The 19731-nt window shown below is 32.4% G+C and overlaps 1 protein-coding gene across 2 annotated transcripts in view; it reads left to right on the top strand.

Annotated features, from left to right (window-relative positions):
* LOC133177039 (ribonuclease H1-like) overlaps positions 1-19731 on the top strand; it is a 41009-nt gene that overhangs the window by 1118 nt on the left and 20160 nt on the right. The window contains exons 2-6 of one of the 2 annotated variants that reach the window (XM_061312127.1): positions 4616-4704; positions 5750-5880; positions 6095-6210; positions 6999-7137; positions 14737-14915. In XM_061312127.1, coding sequence (XP_061168111.1) covers positions 4624-4704; positions 5750-5880; positions 6095-6210; positions 6999-7137; positions 14737-14915 — 646 coding nt within the window. In that variant the 5' untranslated portion in view covers positions 4616-4623. Of the gene's footprint in view, positions 1-4615; positions 4705-5749; positions 5881-6094; positions 6211-6998; positions 7138-13648; positions 13924-14736; positions 15132-19731 lie in introns of those variants that run through there. The other variant, XM_061312126.1, reaches the window with a different exon arrangement.

The raw sequence follows: 19731 nt of genomic DNA, 5'->3' as shown, positions 1-19731 counted from the left end.
TTTTAAGTTACATATACTATTATAAAACACAACTGGGTTATTTTTAAATAGCTAGGAGATATTTTGTTTAATTTTTTTTTCCGAAACGTCATAGAAACTAGAAAGAACTTTGAAGGGTTTAGATTAAAATTCATATAATTTTCTATTATTGTATAATATTTATTGTTACTTGCCGAAAGAATGCATAATTATGAAATTTAAAATGAACAGGGGGATAAATCCTCATAATACCTGCATTTTTGAAATGCAGAAATACATGTACGTGACATTATAAAAATCAACTGAAGTTGTTTAAATAGTAATTTTACCCAGTATTTTAGTATTTTGCATTAACTTATAGCTTACAACTTCGATCCATCAAAGATTTCCTAACACTGATCTTCCGATTGGTTAGACAATGAACAGGCTTGTTGGTGTCAGGAAGGGGTGGGGGGCGCCTCCAATTTTTTTCCCACTTCTCCACTTGTTTTCTGAGAATAGTCTTTTTGCTTAAAGGCCAAGATTTTATAACTGTACAGTTTTCTAAGACGGTGCTTATTATTTTGGGCTTTAAGTTTTGATTAAGTAATAATTCATTCATTTAGATGCTGCTTGCCCCCCCCCCTTTCATACACACTTTTTGTTGCTGTTAGGCAAATTCCAGCATTTGAAACGAAAAAAAATTAGAGAACCCCACCCTGCCCCCAAAACATAGAATTTCCAGAAAAGTTGCTATAGCCGTGGGCATGAAGAAGAATTTGTAGCAAACTTGCAAGTCGAGCAATGGATACCATGCTAGTGTTTACACATGCCAGGTACAGATACATGTATATACGTACATCCGTATTTGCGTATTTGTAAACAAACAATAGCTTTCACACTTTGCCACTCCATTGACCACAAATTACCGTTATTCTTGCCCCTTCATTGACCACAGATATCGCCATTACAAATTTTGTTATTCTGTATTTCTCATTAATTTTCTTTTTTTCTTTTCTTTTTTGCAAAATTATTGGGGCGGCGACTGCCGCCCCTTTGCCGACGCCCCTGTGATGTGAACTCTAGCACTCTGGAGTATAAAGCAACATCTAGCAACAAAAATGGATTATAGTTATATTAATCTTAATATGTATATCAAATGCATGGGCGTGTGCCCCCTTTAACCCTATATGCTAAGTATATACTTTATAGGTCCCTGCTTATGTTTTGCTATTTTTCAAAAATAAAAAAATCATGTTTGTAACCTTAACATTTTTTTATGTTGTACCATTTTTTAACTCACCTGAGTCAAAGGGTCAAGTGAGCTTTTCTGATCGAAATTTTTCTGTTGTCTGTCGTCCTCACTGTCATTATAAACTTTTCACATTTTCATCTTCTTTTAAAGAACCACTGGGCGAATTTCAATGAAACTTGCCACAAAGTATCCTTGGATAAAGGGGATTCAAAGTTGTCCAAATGAAAAACCATGGCTACTTCCAAAGGGAGATAATTATGAATTAGTGAAAAATTAATGGCATCATTTAAAAATCTTCTCAAGAACCACTGTGCTAGAAAATATGAAACTTATGTGGAATCATCCTGAGGTAGTGTAGATTCAAATTTGTTCAGATCATGATCCCCGGGGGTAGGGTGGGGCCACAATGGGCGATCAAATTTTTACATAGGAATGCGTTGGGAAAATCTTTAAAAATCTTCTTCTCAAGAGTAGCAAAGCTATGATTGGTCATATTTATTCCCATGGATAGGGTGGGGCCACACTTTTATATTCAATTTTTTCAATACTGATTTCTGCTTGTTCCCAAACAAAGTATTCAGGTGAGTGTTGTTAAATCTCTTCTTATAAATCATCTTAGTTTAAATAGGGACCTATATAGGACCCTGGTTTAAACTGCAATATTTACATTTCCAAATACAGTTGAACTTCGATATCTCAAATTCTGATATCTCGAATACCATGGATATGTTGAACTGATTTGGAAGTCCCAACCACTTAATCTTTAAGTATTTTACCCCTGATATCTTGAATCCTCGGATATATCAAAGTTTTTTCTCAGTCCCATCAAGTTCAAGATAATGAGGTTTGACTGTATTTTACATAGAAGCAAATACATTCATTTCTGTGTGAACATGTTAGAGAATCAATGCTCATTGCCCATTCAATATTCCTTATGTGTGCCCAAATGATTTGAATAAAAGCATAAATTTATAAGGCACCCAAATCATGCTTTCATTTTTCAACTCAAAATTCCTTTGATTAGGCATGTAAACTATAATATAACAGTCAATGAAATACCAATGCTTCGACTTCACATATAAAGGACTCATTAGAAAATAGTAAAATAATCCTCAATACCAATCACTTTAGCTATCAATATATACATGTAAGAAGATTTCTATAATTTGATTGATATAAATGTGTAAAATTCAAAAGTTGGAGCTAAGAGAACTTTCATGATCTAATAACATCTAGGTCACTGTGTGTCATGGTATAGTGATTGGATGGGTTGTTTGTGTTAATATTTTTATTCGAATATTCATCTCAAATGTAAATAAAGTACATGTAATAAATAACAAGTTAAAAAGTTCACTGGGAAATTAATGAACTTTGTAGAGATTTATGAAAAATATGAGCATATATAGTGAAGTTTTGACAAAATCATCTTCGCTGTAAAGCAAGAAAAGGCTGCAAAATATAAGTATCAGAAAAGCAAAGGTTGTATCTACTGTATCGATATTGCCCATGTCAAGGTCACAGCTAGGACTTTCATTCAAAGTGTAAAAATTGTCAACAACATGTAAAGGTAAGGGAATACGTTCTGATGAACTAATTAGAAGATTGGATTAAAATCCTAGGTCTAAGAACATAGATTTTTAAGGTTCTGAAACCTATTTCTTTCAAGAATTGTACAAAATGTGCAGGGGTCATGAAAGAATGCTATTTTTGTCAATTTTCCCTTTTTTGTGTCACTGTGTTGCTTATTTTATCTTTCTTTCAGGTAAATTGAATTTATTGCACATACCGGTACTAATAACACATGTATTGGCATCAAGTAGTGATACCAGATGTATCTTGCATATGCATGATGCAGTATTAATAAAAACCAATTTTAGGGAAACTGTTTCCGTATTAACTTATACTTTTATATTAAATCCACTTCAAAAGCTTATGATATTAAACCCCAAATTCTAGATAGGCATACTTCCTGAGTGATGTATGGGTACTTGATTATTATTTCAATAGAAAACAGTATCCCTCCCTCATTACATTAAATCATGATCTACAATTGTAACTAAATCTAAGGCATTTAAAATTTAGAGCAACTTTTAACATTAGGGATGTTGCATATCCATCCCAATCAAAAAAAATTCCAAGACCTAAACTCCTTTCCCAAACGTATCCAACCCGGAGAATTTCTTGACAAGCAAAAAAAAAAAAAAACCCACACAAAACAAAAAAGAAAAAAAAATGTAACATAAAAAACATTTCCCAGACGTGAAAAATGCTTTTCATGTTGGTGGTTGTTGGGTCCACGATTTCTAGGGGGTCCAAAGTCATTTTTTATTTGCTTCCAAAGGGGGGGGGGTTCAGGACCCCCCCCCCCTTCAGATCCATGCTTGATTATCCATAGTTAAGAGGTTTGTATAATTACATATTGCATAAAATGGTGCATCATGAAATACACATTACATATGTGAAGCAGAGACTATATTTTGAAAATGCATAGCTTCATTAAATATAATTTTTTACAATTTATGCACTATTAATGTTGGGTATCACTGTATTTGACAAGTTCAGAGCTGTTCATTTATTCCCAAAATTTTGCTTGCATTATTTAGGTTTATCATGTCTATTAATACAAATTATGCTGTAATAAACATGATTATTAATAGAAATTTAATTAATATAATATTAAGAAAATAGAAACAATATGTTTGAGCAGCCTGATAAAAAAGGCATGGAATTTGTATTGGATGTTAATGACACTTGCTACATGGCTTTCAATAGGCTGATGCATGCAGACTCGTGCATTTAAATTTTCTATTTTTAAAGATATTATCGATACAAATTTAATTGCCCTATATCATTTCAAAAACATATTGTACCAAAGTCAGCTGTTTTTTCCTCCAGGTAAACACATTTCATGGAAAAGGAAACATTTGAGGTCAGAGTGTAGGGGTATATGTCATTCTACAAATTTTATGTAGGCTAGTTATATTAAATATTTACATCCACTGAATATTTTCTCCTTTATTTCTAAAGAAACCCATTGCCATTTATCAGTTCATGAACAACACTAGGCATATCACCTGTACAGATTTCTTGATCAGTGGCTGTTCCATCAATGAAACGTACTATGATGTACATATCAATAATACAATAATTAATCTTTTTAATATTACTTTAAATGATTATTTATACAGATATAAATATAAACAATAAAATGTCTTTCTTTGGTTGTTAGTATGGGAATTAAGTCACATCTATTGCAGAAAAAAATTTACATAACCTGCTTACGCGGGATATGTATTTTTTCTGCAACAGCTGCGACATTAATTCCAATACTAACAACCAAAGTATGCATTTTATTGTTTAAATACCGGTAATAAAAGAAATATGTATATCTTCAATTCACAGCAGTAACCATGGGGTCTATAATGGGAAAAGCTATGGATGAGAACTTGAAGAAAAACCAGGAGTTCATGCTGAAAGTCAACCAGCTAACAGTAAGATTCTACAATTGATATTAATTATACAACTTACCATAATTTTATCTTCTGTCATCATAAATAGAAACTTCAAACATTGAAATTACTGTGTGGGTACTTTTGTGGGATATTGGAACTTCTCAAATCTGTGTAAGCTATTTTTTAGTAAAAGAGAATATGATTTTATGATCATTTCTGCACATATATGGTGACTGGGTAGATTGCCAGAAGCTCTAGCTTCCTTGATAGACTGAAGGTGGAACTAAGATAGATATGGTCAAGGTAGCTGAATTCAGAGAGCAATATGATTATACATGCTTATCCCAGCATAATTGGTCCCTCCGAGGACACAAAATAATGTGTTGGTATTAAATGTTTAATTCAGGACATCTAACACAATTGTCCAGTTTTATTTTGATTAAGTTTAATGATCAGACTGCATGTATCATCTACCCAAGTCCTTGTACTTTAAGTTCTAGTTTTATATTATAATGAACAAAAACATTTCATTGAAAGAGATTTAAAAAAAAAACAAAAAAAAAACGCTATGATGTTGGGACATTTCTGAGGAATAAGTACTGGTGTTGCATTGATTAGAGCCTCGGATATCCATGTCAGTCTTCAGACCTATTTGTGTTTGGGTATAACATGTTGCAAAATGTTTGTCTCAAAATGGTACACTAGCACTAGCAGAAGGCCTCAGACCTTGGATGGCAGCCATGTTATTTACTGTAAATCGCAAAATATTCTTGACACATTTTTGGCAAAAAAGTTATATTATAATTTTCATGAATTTAGGTTATTATTTATATTCTTTAACAATACAATTGTTCACTACAATGAAATTTTTGCAAGCAGATTGTCTTGTGTAATTATGCAAAAAATAAAGTTCTTGCTATTAAAAAGTGTTTTACAGTATTCAGTTTAGAAAGAAAATGATCCATAGAAAATTCTTTCCCACATTATCTTATACTGGTACAGTGTATTGGGGAAATTAACTAACAATTATATTTAAATGTTATATTTAGTATGTATTGGAATACATAGAATGTTATAATTACAGTTGGAGAGGCAGATACAAATGCAGAATCAGATGAGAGAAAGGCAAATGGCTATGATGGTGGCTCGAGGAAGAGACATATTCCAGTGGTTTGGGGCATTTTATGGCACATATGCATCTATAGCAATTCTAGCGTAAGTTATATACTGATTAATATACTTAGTGCGATGCATTGTAAAAAAAATTTTAAAAGTAAGTTTGCTACAATGAATTTTATTTTTATTTATTTTATATGAATTTAGAAATTCTTTTCAGAGGAATGTTTATCTTTGTTGATATTTGTATTTTTTATTCTGGAGTATGCAAAGAGGAAAGACATTGTTTAATTTTTGAAACATATTCTTGTAGGACTATGAAAACAAAAGGGAAAAGTAAAGGTTTGATAGCCCCTTTGCTTCCTCTGACCTTCATATTAGGATACCAGTATGACCTTGCCTATGGATCAAAAATGGAAAGGATGAGACGTAAGTAAAATCTTTTAAGGCCAAAAAAAAATCTATATAGTTTCTCAGGCACCATGGCATCAGGTCAAACACTGCACTTATTGACACATGTTGAAAAGGGAAATAACTCAATTTTCTATTTTTCTAAGTTGAAAAATTCAGATAACACTTGCTTCAGAAAAAAAGAACTGCCTGCCGCATTGAATTTTGAAATTTTTGACCTGAGAAACTAAAGATTAATTTTTTTAATAGCCTAAAGACTCAAGTTACGTGAACTTTTTTTTTTCAAAACTTTCATAAAATTAATTCATCTTCCCATTTTTCCTTCAAAATGTACAAGTGTTACATTCTCTTGTTCATTTTGAGGAATAAAGTCTATGGTCATGATTTGTTGGTTTTTCAATGATGTTTTTTCTGTCTCCTAATATTTACAAAAGCAAAGGATTTTATTTTGGTGATCAAGTGGACATGTGTGATATGTACCAGCTGTACACAAAAGTTCATGTATTTTTTTACCCCATCCACAAAATCACAGTGAGAAACTGTGTAGAAAAAATGTGTTGTGTACAGTATTTTCACCTAAATTTTAGTATTTTTAATGCAGTATTTGAGCCTAAAATTTTTCACATGGCTGCAATTGGACAAGTTATTTTCTTTCAATACCCCCTTCCCCCACCCCACCCATCTTCATTCAGCTATTACTCCAAGCATTATATTCAGGTGTGGAGAACAAAATATGAAGTTATTAACTGTACACACATTGACCTAGCTAGCTATTTATTATTAGTACTGCTTTCTGACTTTGACAGAGGAAGCTGACAGAGTACTGGATACAGAATCCTATCTGCTGGATCTCCCACATGGTCTCCCAACATTTAAAAGCATAGAGGCAGGCAGACTGAAGGCAAAGGATGCAAGTCGAGTCAACCAAGGCCATGATATATTCCTGTAGACATGTGGAAAGAGTCTTAGAAGTGTATATTAATTTTGTAATCTTTCACAGTGTGACATTGTTGAAGTGAAAATGGGCAGCTTAGTGAATTCTTGACTTAGTAATGTCATCAGATGCAGATTTTTTACTTACATGCAAAGGACATGTATATCAGGAGAGAGAACGAGAGAGAGAGAGGTGTTTTGATGTGTGTGTGTGTGGGGGGGGGGGGGGGGGCTGATATTGTTAGTGAGTGGCATATTTTTCTATTGTCTATACATGTAGTACTTTATGCTGAAAATAAGAATGAAGTTCCTCCTGAATGGAATAATTTATATTTTGTTTTGTAAATAAATATTTTAGTATTAGTATTTACAGTGTAATATAAACGGTTTGTTTTCAGTTACTGGTAGTGGATATTTTGATTTACCAACATTAAATTTTAAAATTGTGACTTTATGAATCAGTGATAGATTGCCAATACCATATGTGTGTTCCAGTTTGTGTGGAAGATGAAAATCCACTTTCTACAAGCACAATCTGACACAAACAACCCTTACACATTTGTCATTGTAATGTAAATAACAATTTTGACCCTTATTTGAGTAAATGTGGTGCTCTCTTTCCAGACAGATGCATTATGAATCATGCAAATTTTTTATTTTGTATCTTGCAAGTTTCTACATTTGAAATATTTAGTTAAATCAGAGATATAAATTTAAAAAATATAGATATATATCTATGTTTAAAAAGTTATCCCTACCCCCAGGAGGTTGTATGAAAAATATCTCTGGAATTCAAATGTTAAAATTTACTTCTGATTTCTTCAAAAATTTTGCATTACATGTACATGCAAAGTCCCTTTCAGATGGAGGTAACATTACTTAGGGACCTCTATACACTGCACACTAACATTGACTCTTAATTCTGTGGTATTTTAATTCAGTCAAGAGTGAGGTGTCCTAAAATGAAATATATTGAAATTTACAGTATATTACTGAATTTATATTCAATCTAAGCAATCTGTAACATTTTATAAGACCTTTTGATTCCATGGGGGGGGGGGGGGGTGAAAATAAATAAAATAAATAATAAAGAAAATAAATAATCTGTCCTTGAAAAATGTCATTAGACAAATAAGTAATCTTTCCTCAGCTGGCAAGAAAATAGATACCAGTAATCTGTCCTTGCCTGGTACTACATGTACTACCCATCTTCAAATCCCCCCACCTCTCCATATCCCCAAGTCTAAGGGTTTCTTATCCACTTCGCTCCACATAAAGCACATATGTGGAACAGAGTGAATCAGAAACTCTTGACTTGGAATAATTCACCACTCCATGAAAATAGAGAGTTTTGGAGGTTGGCTTTTTTTGTTTGTTTTTTCCTTTTTTGTTTTTGTTTTTTTTTTTTTTGGTTTTGTTATTTTTGTTTGTTTTTTGCTTGTTAAACCTTTTTCTGTGAAGAAAATAAATAATCTGTCTCTGTTTATCTTGGAAATAAATTATCTGTTCTTCGCTGGCATGAAAATAAATAATCTGACCCCCCCCCCCCAAATCAAACCAGATGATCATCCCCTAAATCAATGAAACACTTTAAGGACCCTCTAGATCTGTACAATAAAGGAAAAGGGTTTTTCACACATTGAGAAAAAGTATATATTGTATTAAGATGCATAAACATGATAAATTAAGAACTTGAGATTTAATTTGCAACATATTCAATTCAATTCAATTTATTGATTCACCAAACATGTTGGCATACAACCATGTTACAAACAAAATGAAAAATACAGTGTGTTTTCAGATTACTAAAACATATACTAAAGTACATACATACATGCAAGTGTACAAATCAGTGAAGTCAACTACGTTTACAACTTGAAGTTATACATAATCATTATGCAAATAGTATAAACAGTATAATATGGACAGAGATAAACTAATTAATGCATTAAATATATATTATTGTGCTCTATTTTTAGAATGCAATTCAAAACATTCATGTAAAAATTCGCATAGCCTTCTAGAATGAACTGCATTGTCAGGATTACAAAGTACTTTACAATGATTTTCCTTCAACATGTTATCATTTAAATTATAGATGTTCAAAGGGTAATACTTTTTTCGCAAATCTTTATATATAGGACAGTCATATATGAAATGTATTTCATTTTCTACAACATTTTTACAATAGTGACAAAAACGAGATTCTTTTGGGATACAAGGCTTTGAATATCTGCCTATTTCAATTTCTAAAGGGTGTGTAGAAATTCTCAGTTTTGTTAATTTAGAACGTACAGATTTATTAATTGGAAATTTCAATTAGTCTTGTAATTCATAGTTCTTTCTAATTTGACTGTAAAATAATAATTTACCACATTTGGTGAATTCAATGTTCTGAAGTTGCAAATTAACATTTTTTATGTAGAAATTCTTCAAGTAGCTGCTAAATGTGTTATCAGTTATATCTAATGATGGAAGTTTAAGTTTCTTTGTTAATTTATCAATCTGACTCTGCCAATTATCCTTTACATCGTTATTATATAGAATGTCATCTTCTAAGAAAGCAGCAATAAGAATTTGATTTCTAATTCCATCTTTATTATTATGGTTTTTTAGTCTCTTGTAATATTTAAACATAGAGATGAAAGCTTTGCAACAAATAGGAAGTGTTCCTAGCTCATATTTAATGGCTAAATTTGAAGCTTTTCTCTGTACACCCAAGATGTCTTTAAATATTAAATGCTGTATCTTTTCAAAAGGTAGTTGATCACAATTGTTTATATTAATATTAAAGTCTGAAATCCATATCTCAGAACCATACAAAATGATAGGTTCAATAAGTGAAGAATATAGTTTTAAAAGAGTTTTTACAGATAAGTTATTATGAAATGGTAAACAGTGTTTCATTGCATAAAAAGCTTTTCTTGCACGGTCAGCTAGGTGTTCAGCTGCATACTTAAGTTTACCATTATAAGTAAAAATAATTCCAGATATTTATATTCATGTTCAAGATGAACTATTGAATGATTATAATAAAAACAATGTTGAGCTGTGTCAGGTTTCTTATTTGAGAAAATCATTGCTTTAGTTTTATCAAGGTTAACAGTCAATTTTGATTTTATGCAATATTCTGAGAGACAGTCTATTGAGTTTTGGAGACCTTCTTTAGTAGTAGAGAGGAGAATTAAGTCATCTGCAAAGAATAAATGTCCGACATCAATATTCTGTAATTCAGGAGGGTTTGTGTTATAATTAACTAACTGCGAATAGAAGTCATCAATAAATATATTAAAAAGTGTTGGGGAAAGATTATCTCCTTGTTTAACCCCGCGTGTAGCTATAAAATGTTCACTATAGCAAGATTCATCTTTACAGCAATATTTAGTGTTTGAGTACATATTATTTATAACATTGTAAAATTTCCCACCTATGCCCTTTTGGTATAGTTTGTGTAACATTAAAGTTCGATCAACTGTATCAAAGGCTTTGGTAAAATCCACAAAACATGTATAAATGTTTTGTTTCTTATATTTTAAGTACTTATTTATAAGAGTTTTTAAAATAAATATGTTATCTGTGGTACGGTGGTTTCTTCTGAATCCAAATTGATAATTACTCAGAAGGTCATTTGTTTCCAAGTACGAATTTAGGCGGCATTGTAAAAGTCCATTAAAAAGTTTACCCATACAGCTTGTAACACTTAATCCTCTATAGTTTGATGGGTTACATGGGTCACCAGATTTATAAATAGAAGTTATTTGTACCAAATTCCAGGCTTCGGGTATTTCCCCAGAAAAAAGAATTTTATTAAAGAGTTTTGTTAATATATTTAGAAGTGTACTTGAACCACTTTTAATAAATTCATTGAGTATTAGGTCTTGTCCAGGTGATTTACCAGTTTTTAGATTTTTAATGCCAAGCTTGACTTCACTGTATGTGAAAGGGTAGTCAAGGGGAGTAAGTTTCTGTATTTCAGATTCAACTACATTTTCACAGGAGTTATTGCCCTTAGAGCACAGTAAGTTTTGATAGTGATTCATAAATGCTTGAAGTCCTGGAGTGGAAGAATTTGAGTTTTGCTTAATTTTATTTTTATTTAGGACCTTCAAAAATCTTTTGAATTGTTCTGATTTAGGTTGTCGATGTTGTCAGTTAGTGTCTTATAAAATTCATGTTTTGATTTCTTTTTCATTCTGTTAAATTCTCGTTTAGCATTTGTGAAAGCCTGTAATAAATTGCAATCTTTTGGATTCATTTGAATTCTTCTTCCAAGTTTGCGGACTTCTCTTTTTAGTAGAGATATATCATTAGACATCCAACTGGTTTTGGTTTTCTTTTTCTTATTTTACAATTATATATTGGTGGTTTAAAGAGAAGGGTTTTAGATGCAGCTGTTAAGTATATTTTAGTTAATTTACTGTTATCATCAATACTAATGTCTTTCACATTTAGACTTTTATCAAGTTCAACTAGGCTGTTAGAGCTTTCTACATCAACAAAGGCTGTTTGGTAAGCAAGTTTACATTGATTAGACCAAATGTACTGTCCTTTCAAGGAGGTAGATCTGCATTCAATATATGGCTCACATTTAACTGGGCAATTAAAAGCACCACACTTAAATCTAGTACAAATAATGCTATGATCAGACAATTCTGAAGGTGGCATAACATTGAAATACAGTACATTATGTAAAACATGGCTGGTAGCCAACATGTAATCAACACACCAACTAGAACCATTAAAATTATAAAATGTACAATATAACCAAGGGAATCACCAAGGAATCTTCCATTAAGAATTCTATTTAGGTTTAAAGTTTTACACAGAGTAGTTAAAAGTTCACCATGTAGATTGGTTTGACTACCAGTATTATTGCGTGGTAAAACAGAGTTGGGTGAATAGTCTAGAGGCACAGGGCAGTCAGAAAATGTTTCATTTATAGAATCGTGGAATAAAATCAAGTAGATGTCCAGTACGTGCATTGAAGTCTCCACTTATAAATACTTCTCCAAGTGACTGAAAATGGGAAACTTCAGTCGTAATTTGAGAAAATATATTTTCAGATGCATCTTTTGATTTATATGGTTTGACATAGCAAAAACACAAGTAGAGTGTTTGTGATCTACAGTTTGGAATAATAACATTTTCTACTCTTATCCATAAGGAGTTATCAGATTCTTTTTCTTTAGTAAAATGTTTATAAATTTCTTTTTTAACAAATACCATAAGACCTCCAGATTTTCTGCCCTTCTTTTTTACCTTTTTGGCATTTAGTACAAAGGGAGAAGCAAATCCTGGAAGATTGTGTGGTGAATCCTGCATGGTTTCAGAAAAACAAATAACATCATAATTATGACATAAAGAACTGAAAATTTCAATATTATCATCAAATTTTGATTTACTAAAATTATTAATGTTCCAGTAAGCAATATTGAGCATTCTGTAATATATTGGAACTACTGACTAGACCTGTTATATAATCGTAATTATACATTTGAAAAAATGTGTTATATATGCAGTGGAAATTCTCAACTCTTACAAAATTTAACAAAAAATGTTGACATAAATTTTGCTTGTTATTTGTACAGTGAAAATTCAAACTTCATTCAGGATATTTTTGAAAATACAAGTGAACATAAACATTTTTTCTTTTCTATTTTTACACTAATTGTGCTAGCCTTTGCACCAGTTCACGGAATTCCCTCTGGTGTCGTTAGGAGTTTCTGGAATCCTTACGTGGAGGAGGAGGACCTATGTATTTCCAATTTCGCTGGTTGTTAAATTTTCTTGTACTGGCATTGTGTAAATTCTGACTATAACTTGTGTACAGTTTTAGTCCGATTTCAGGATTGAGGTGGAGTTTCAAGGCTCTGACAAGGGCGGTTTTTCCTTTTTGGTTAAGATGTATCTTATTGCGTGCATATAGGTCAAGTCTTCCTCCATGAATAAGGTACCTTGTATCTACAAAATGTTCAAAGACAACAAGGTATTGATGAACAGAAATCAATGCTGTTTACTTTTAAAAATAGTGAAAATTTAAAAGGCAAATAAAGTGTTTACTCAATTTATCTTGGCCTATTAAAATGTTAAAGATGCTTGAATTTATTACAAATTGATGAGAAATATCAGAGGCCAAGACATAAATCCAACATTTATTACTTTATTTTATAAAATATTTTACGTCACATTTATTTGTAATATATATTTATGTCTCTGGCAATACACTGAAGATTTCAATTTATTTAAGACCAAAAGGCAGATTACTTTTACTGCATCAAACTTGGTAGTGCCCCCCCCCCCCATAGTACTCTATGTTGAAAATGAAAATAGATAAACACTCATTTTTTTTTTTAATGTTAAAAAAATCATAATGACCGAAGTAATCGGTAAATATTGAGAGAGAGTAACGTGAAGGTTTCATTAAGAGGGTCATTAAAACCGAATAAGTCTACATTCGTGTTATCTAAAGAATTGATAAACTGGTTCCCTTGATGGAAAGTGAAAGAAGAGAGAAGATGATGATTGTATAGAGAATGTCCAGAAACAAAATATTTCGATTAACTAGACTTCATATAAAATTTTTTTATCGATGAAAGTGTTAATTCAATGTAAAAAAGAAGAAGAAAAGAAGTAAACAAATCTGCTATTATGTAATAGTACAGAGTTGACCAATCGACTAATGGTTATTCCTAGCATCAGGACCGCGATACGCACCACTGCACACACGTTTCGAGTGAAAGCAAGAATGCCTTTTTATGCTGTGAGACAAGGACGTAACGCTGGGATTTATAATGACTGGTAGGTTACATTTCTTTGATGTTATATTTTTAATGCAACAAAGCTTTGTGCATGGTGCATTGCAGCATCTTGCAAAACGGTAATAAATACTACAGTTCTTTTCGCGCCAAAAAATGTTCACACGAATTAGGACCTTCGATCATAATTAGCAAACAGAAAATTCTTAGAGCTTGCAGGCTTTTTTATTTTGTGTATAGTGGGAAAGCCAATGATCATGAAACTTTACATACTTTACAATAGTACATGAACCAGGTCATCATTTGGGCAACTTAGATTAATTTGTCATCCAGATGATTGATTGTATGTTGTTTAACGTCCCTCTCGAGAATTTTTCACTCATATGGATATGCCACCACTTGCCGGTGGAGAGCTGCAAATTTTTTACTATACTCGGCACTTACAGCCATTGAGCAGAGAGGGGTCTTTTTCGTGCCAGCACCTACTGCAACACGGGGCCTTGATTTATACGGTCTCATCCGAAGGACCAGTCTCCACGTCCCACAGTGGGATTTGAACCATGACGTAAGGATCAACTCCTTACTTCATGACTCTAGAGCAGACGCTCTAACCACTGCGCCACGCGGGCGACTGTCATCCAGATGAAGTTAGGTTAGATATGATGAGGTGACAAGTGTGGGTGTTGAGTCCTGTAAAGATTGTTTTATCTGTTGTTATGATAGAATAGTAAACCCAAGTTTATCAAATTGAATAAAAATTATTATTAAACTATTTTCTCTTATAGTTGATATAATTTTTCCAAATTTGATTGTTTCCTTTTTGTGATTAACACTATTAGTTGATGTAAATTTTCAGGGATTCTTGTAAAGAACAAGTACATGGGTATAGTGGTGCCAGGTACAAAAAGTTCAGCACAGCTGCAGAAGCTCAGGCTTTTGTAGATGGGAGTGACAGTGGAGGGAGTTCCAGTTACTGTAGAGGTTACTCAAGTTACAGTGGGGGATACTCAAGTTACAGCAGCTCAGGCAACTCAGGTTACTCAAGGCAAAGTTACAGTTCAGCATCAGATTATGGTGAACTGCAAGGATACAGCTCAAGTGCAGGACAGAGTTGTGATTTGACACCAAGTTATGGTGGTGGATCCAACAGCCACTACACACATTCACAACAGAAGAAGTACACATCTGGACATCGAAGCACCCCTTATTCCAACAGTAGTAGGCAATACGCTACCTCTTCATCATCATCAGGTAGTTTTCTGTAAATGCTTTCTTTCAAAACTGGGAATCTGTAGCACTTTTCACAAAAAATGTTAAGTTTTTGTGTAAGATTTTAACTTAAGAATCTCTTACAACATATCTTAAGTGCGTTTCACGAACGCATTTGTAGCAGATTAAACTTAAGATTTTACTTACGACAGACTTCATCCCTAGCAACGACTTCAATATGCTTTATAATCCTTAAATAAGTGGGTGAAAATAAAAATAAAACTTAGTTTTCAACATTTATCAGCATAACAAACATTACTGACAATAAATATCGAATGCAATTGTTTGTGAAGCAAGGGAGTTTAAAATCTGACGTCACAATCACAAGGGCTAATTGTATTCGGCGCGTCGGCGCGCTCGCGCAACAGATTTTGTTTATTAAATAAATTATCGCTTATACAATTCTGTTAGCATCGGGCGCGATATCATAAATAATCAAAGTACTGAGAAGTACAGAGAGCCGGGCCCATTTACATATGTACAGAGAAGTGAACAAGTCCGTTTTATATGAAACATACATTGTAATTACAGATGAATAACAACAAGACACTGGAAGAATATGTAACACATAAAAATATATTTATGGTATATAGTATGAATAAAAAATGTTTAAAAAAAATTAAATAAAATGCAGTTTGAATTTAACAGCGTAAACAATTTATCACATGTATCGTTTCGGGGTCTAACATCACTTACGGAAGTAAATAAACATTGATGCAGCAAGGTTAAACGTTTATACACAGACGGGTCCTCAGCGGGGAGTTTTGCATAAAGGTGTGCATCGGGTCACGTGCTCCCCGCATTAGTGTTAGCCTGGTAACAGAACCTTTATTTATAGAATGTGAAGCTGGCAGACTTGATGAAATTACCTTTCGCATTTTTTAGACAAATAATTTATTGAAGAAAAGGGGAGAAAAAGTATTACCATTAATTTTTTTTTTTGGAGAATATTTGTTTAATTAAGTGTTTGTATTGCTTCAAAGGTGGTTGAGCATACGTACTATATTCTTACTCGTATTTAATTTGGCGGTGAGGAAGCAGCATTTCCGGTTGAACACCGTAACATAAGCCGGCTATTGCTCTACGAGCAATGAGCCCGGCTAAAAAGAGAAAGTTTCATAGTTGGAATTATGTTTTGAAGCTTCAACATCATTATTTAACTGCCTGTGGTTTCTTTTATTCATGGCCACTAATTAATACAGTAAATACACTGGTTTTATCAATTTTCATTGGCATCAATTTTTGTGCAATCAGCGAATGACTCAGTATTTCGTGAACGCAGGTCATCATAAAACTTTTTGATATGCTTCTTACTCTAATGACCATCAAATTCTATTTTAATTTTCACTCTGCAAAACACAAAACCTCAAAAATTAATGTTTAAGGAATGTTGATGGAACCATTGTACATGTATTTTATATGATTGGATTTTTAATGAGATAAGTGGTTGAGAAGACTACAATATGGAGGCTGGACTTTATGTATACTGGCACATGATCTGTAGTGCAAATGATCTGTTTAGGTTTACAGGCCAGCCATTTCTGTAACTAAAGTTACTCCCCCTCCTGAAATAAAGACAAGTTAATTTTTAGTAGTAGTATTATTTTAATACGTAACAAGGAATCTTTGTCAAACACTGATACCAATGCGTGGCAGCTTATTGCCATGATAATCAAGTCTCTAAAAAAGGGGTTAAACTCTAGAGTCTAGGGTCATTACGTAATACCGGTAAATTTTTGTGATGCATAAAGATATATATATACGAAGGTTGTCCAAAAAGTTCGTGGACAAATGCTTAAATTTCTTTTTAAAGTCCGCAATGGCAAACATGTACGATAATATCTTAATATAGACCATGATTGAGTAAATATACAAAAATTAAAACAATGCACACTATTTACTGAACATTATAGGTGTAAATACTTTGTATATGCAAGTTGCACGGGCCAGTCTGACGTAACGCTTATTTCATGATAACGTCAGAAATATGAATTTTGGATTTTTATCGCATGTTCATAGACGTACGCTATTTTTCTTTATTATGCCACATTGCAAAATGTGTGCAATAATATTTATGTATAGATTATAATTAATTTAAATTTTAAAATTCAAAACAATACACAATAATTTACCAGCGTCATCAATATGAACACTTCGTAAACACAGGATGCACAGCCCAGCCCGACGGCGTTATATTTATAACAACGTCATGAATAGAAATTTATTATATACCCAAGTGTGTATCACTCAATTTTACTGTACATTTCGTACAATCACGTGACGGTGTGATCCGACTTTCCGGATCACCACACTGTGGTTTTCTGAATCCATATCACCCCTCTCTGAAATTGATGACGTAGTACACAGAAACATGACGTTATTTTTCATGCGCATCAAAAAGTTCCTGGACAAAATGCTTTGTTTAATGTAAAAATCTTATATAATTGATCTCAAAAGTTTTTAAAACTATATTTTGCTAGTTGAAAGGGGGGTATATAATAAATTTATCATTATAACAGCAACTTGATCCGAAGAGCCGTATCACGTCTCGTTGACAGGCGCGGATCATCAGATCAAACTCGACGCTTCGCGTCTCGTTTGATCTGATGATCCGCGCCTGTCAACTCGACGTGATACGACTCTTCGGATCAAGTTACTGTTATAATAATGTATATATATATCCTATTTTCATCAAATAACAGTGGTTTTCCACTTCTTGTATGTCTCCAAAATTTTACACACCGTTGAAAAATCGTTTTCACCAATTACAAATCATTAGACTAAATATTTTCCAATAAATTTAGGTTGTTTGAATAAATATTTTGTTTTTGACGACTTTTCAACCATATTAACCATAATTGTATGATTGGACGCTGTCCCGTTCGGATGGTCGACGTCGCTTTTTCTGTCAATTTTTGAAACATACTTTTTGCGGTTTTCACTTAATATTTTCATTGTCTATTTAGTAAGCGATACTAAAGGTATCGGAAAATGGCGATAACCGTTTTATTTGTGATATATTAAATTTTTATTCAGCTTTGACTCGTTTTAAAAAGAAAATGATCATTTCAATCAGATCACTTTATTTAAAAGTTCATGGCATTTTAACCCTGGTCCGTGCGCACTATCGGCGACCTTTAATGACCGAGATTCTTACAAAAATATAACGTTCAAACAATAAAAACCAAACTATTCTGACTTGGATTTTCATAACTAATATTTTAGTATACAATAAGCATATCTTGAACCATTCATTTTGACAAAAACGCCCTTGTCCACGAACTGTTTGGACAACCCTCGTATATATATATATATAGAGAGAGAGAGAGAGAGAGAGAGAGAGAGAGAGAGAGATATCGAAAGTAGGCCAACTAAAAAAATTGGGGTAAATTTCAGATTACTCTAGCACAAATTGTGGTAAGGCATGCAGGGATCAAGGGGATCCAGATCCCTGGAAAATTCAAATTTATTTAAACTGACATAGTAAAATTACTAAAGCTATGCCTCGGACCTCTTTCCCTTGCGATTTGAGCCATCACCTCCTAGGGAAAAATATCTGGATCTACCCAACAAAAAATTACAATCGGGCTCGGGCTGTCGACTTGAATATAAGCGATAATTTAAATTATTAAGAAAATCGATGTCATTTGAGTGCTTTAATGCAAGGAGAAAATACTTATGTGATATTGGGATGAGATGGACGCGCTGGCGCGCCGACGCGCCGAATACAATTAGCCATCACAAGTCTGACGTAAAAGTAGGTCATACAAAAATCTTAAGTGAAACTTACGTCGTAAATATTTTGAAGTTAATTTCATTTAATTTTTCGACAAGGATTGTGAAAAAAATATAAAATATTATTGTAAGTTGCTTTACAAAGTTCAATTTAACGTGTATTTTGTTTTTTGCGGTTATATTTTTTCAATAAAATCTTTTTTAAAATACTTAAGAGAGGGTTGGGACTCTCGTAAAGTTACGACAGATTTTGCATTTATGACTTTCTTAAGAATTTTTGTGAAAACGATTTTTATCATATTAAGTTTTCACTTAAGATAAAAATATGTCTTAAGATTTTTGTGAAAAGATCCACAGATAAATGCAGAACTTTTTTTTTTAAATATGATTTGAACATATTTTATTGTAATAATACATACAAAAGGATTGGATACAAGTTCTTTCAACTTAATAAATCCTCTCCTTGTTTTACGAACAATGAATACAATATGATCGTCATAATAAATAAATTGAGATAATTTATGAAAATTTATATTGTACATGTTAATATACATATGAAAATTAGAAAGACAAATACTCTGAGTAAGCTACCAGAGCTGTAATGTTACATATACGCTGATTACAATGCTTATTGAACCAGAAGCTTTCATGCTTGATAAAACATTTATAATTTTCATTCTGCATATATATATTGAAATCAAAGACACTGTTTTGAATTAGAATCTATTTGATTCTCGAATAAATTTCTGGACACAACAGAAAATTTGAATATTTGCATTAGTAGACAAAGATTCATTTCCACATAATAAAAAATGAGTGTCTATTATATTTTGCTGTTTAAGTTGAA

The sequence above is a fragment of the Saccostrea echinata genome, unplaced genomic scaffold, assembly GCF_033153115.1.
Source record: "Saccostrea echinata isolate AGI-Se365-2 ecotype Australia unplaced genomic scaffold, CSIRO_AGI_Sech_v1 ptg000086l, whole genome shotgun sequence".
Lineage (NCBI taxonomy): Eukaryota > Metazoa > Mollusca > Bivalvia > Ostreida > Ostreidae > Saccostrea > Saccostrea echinata.
This window is presented reverse-complemented; position numbering and strand designations above follow the sequence as displayed.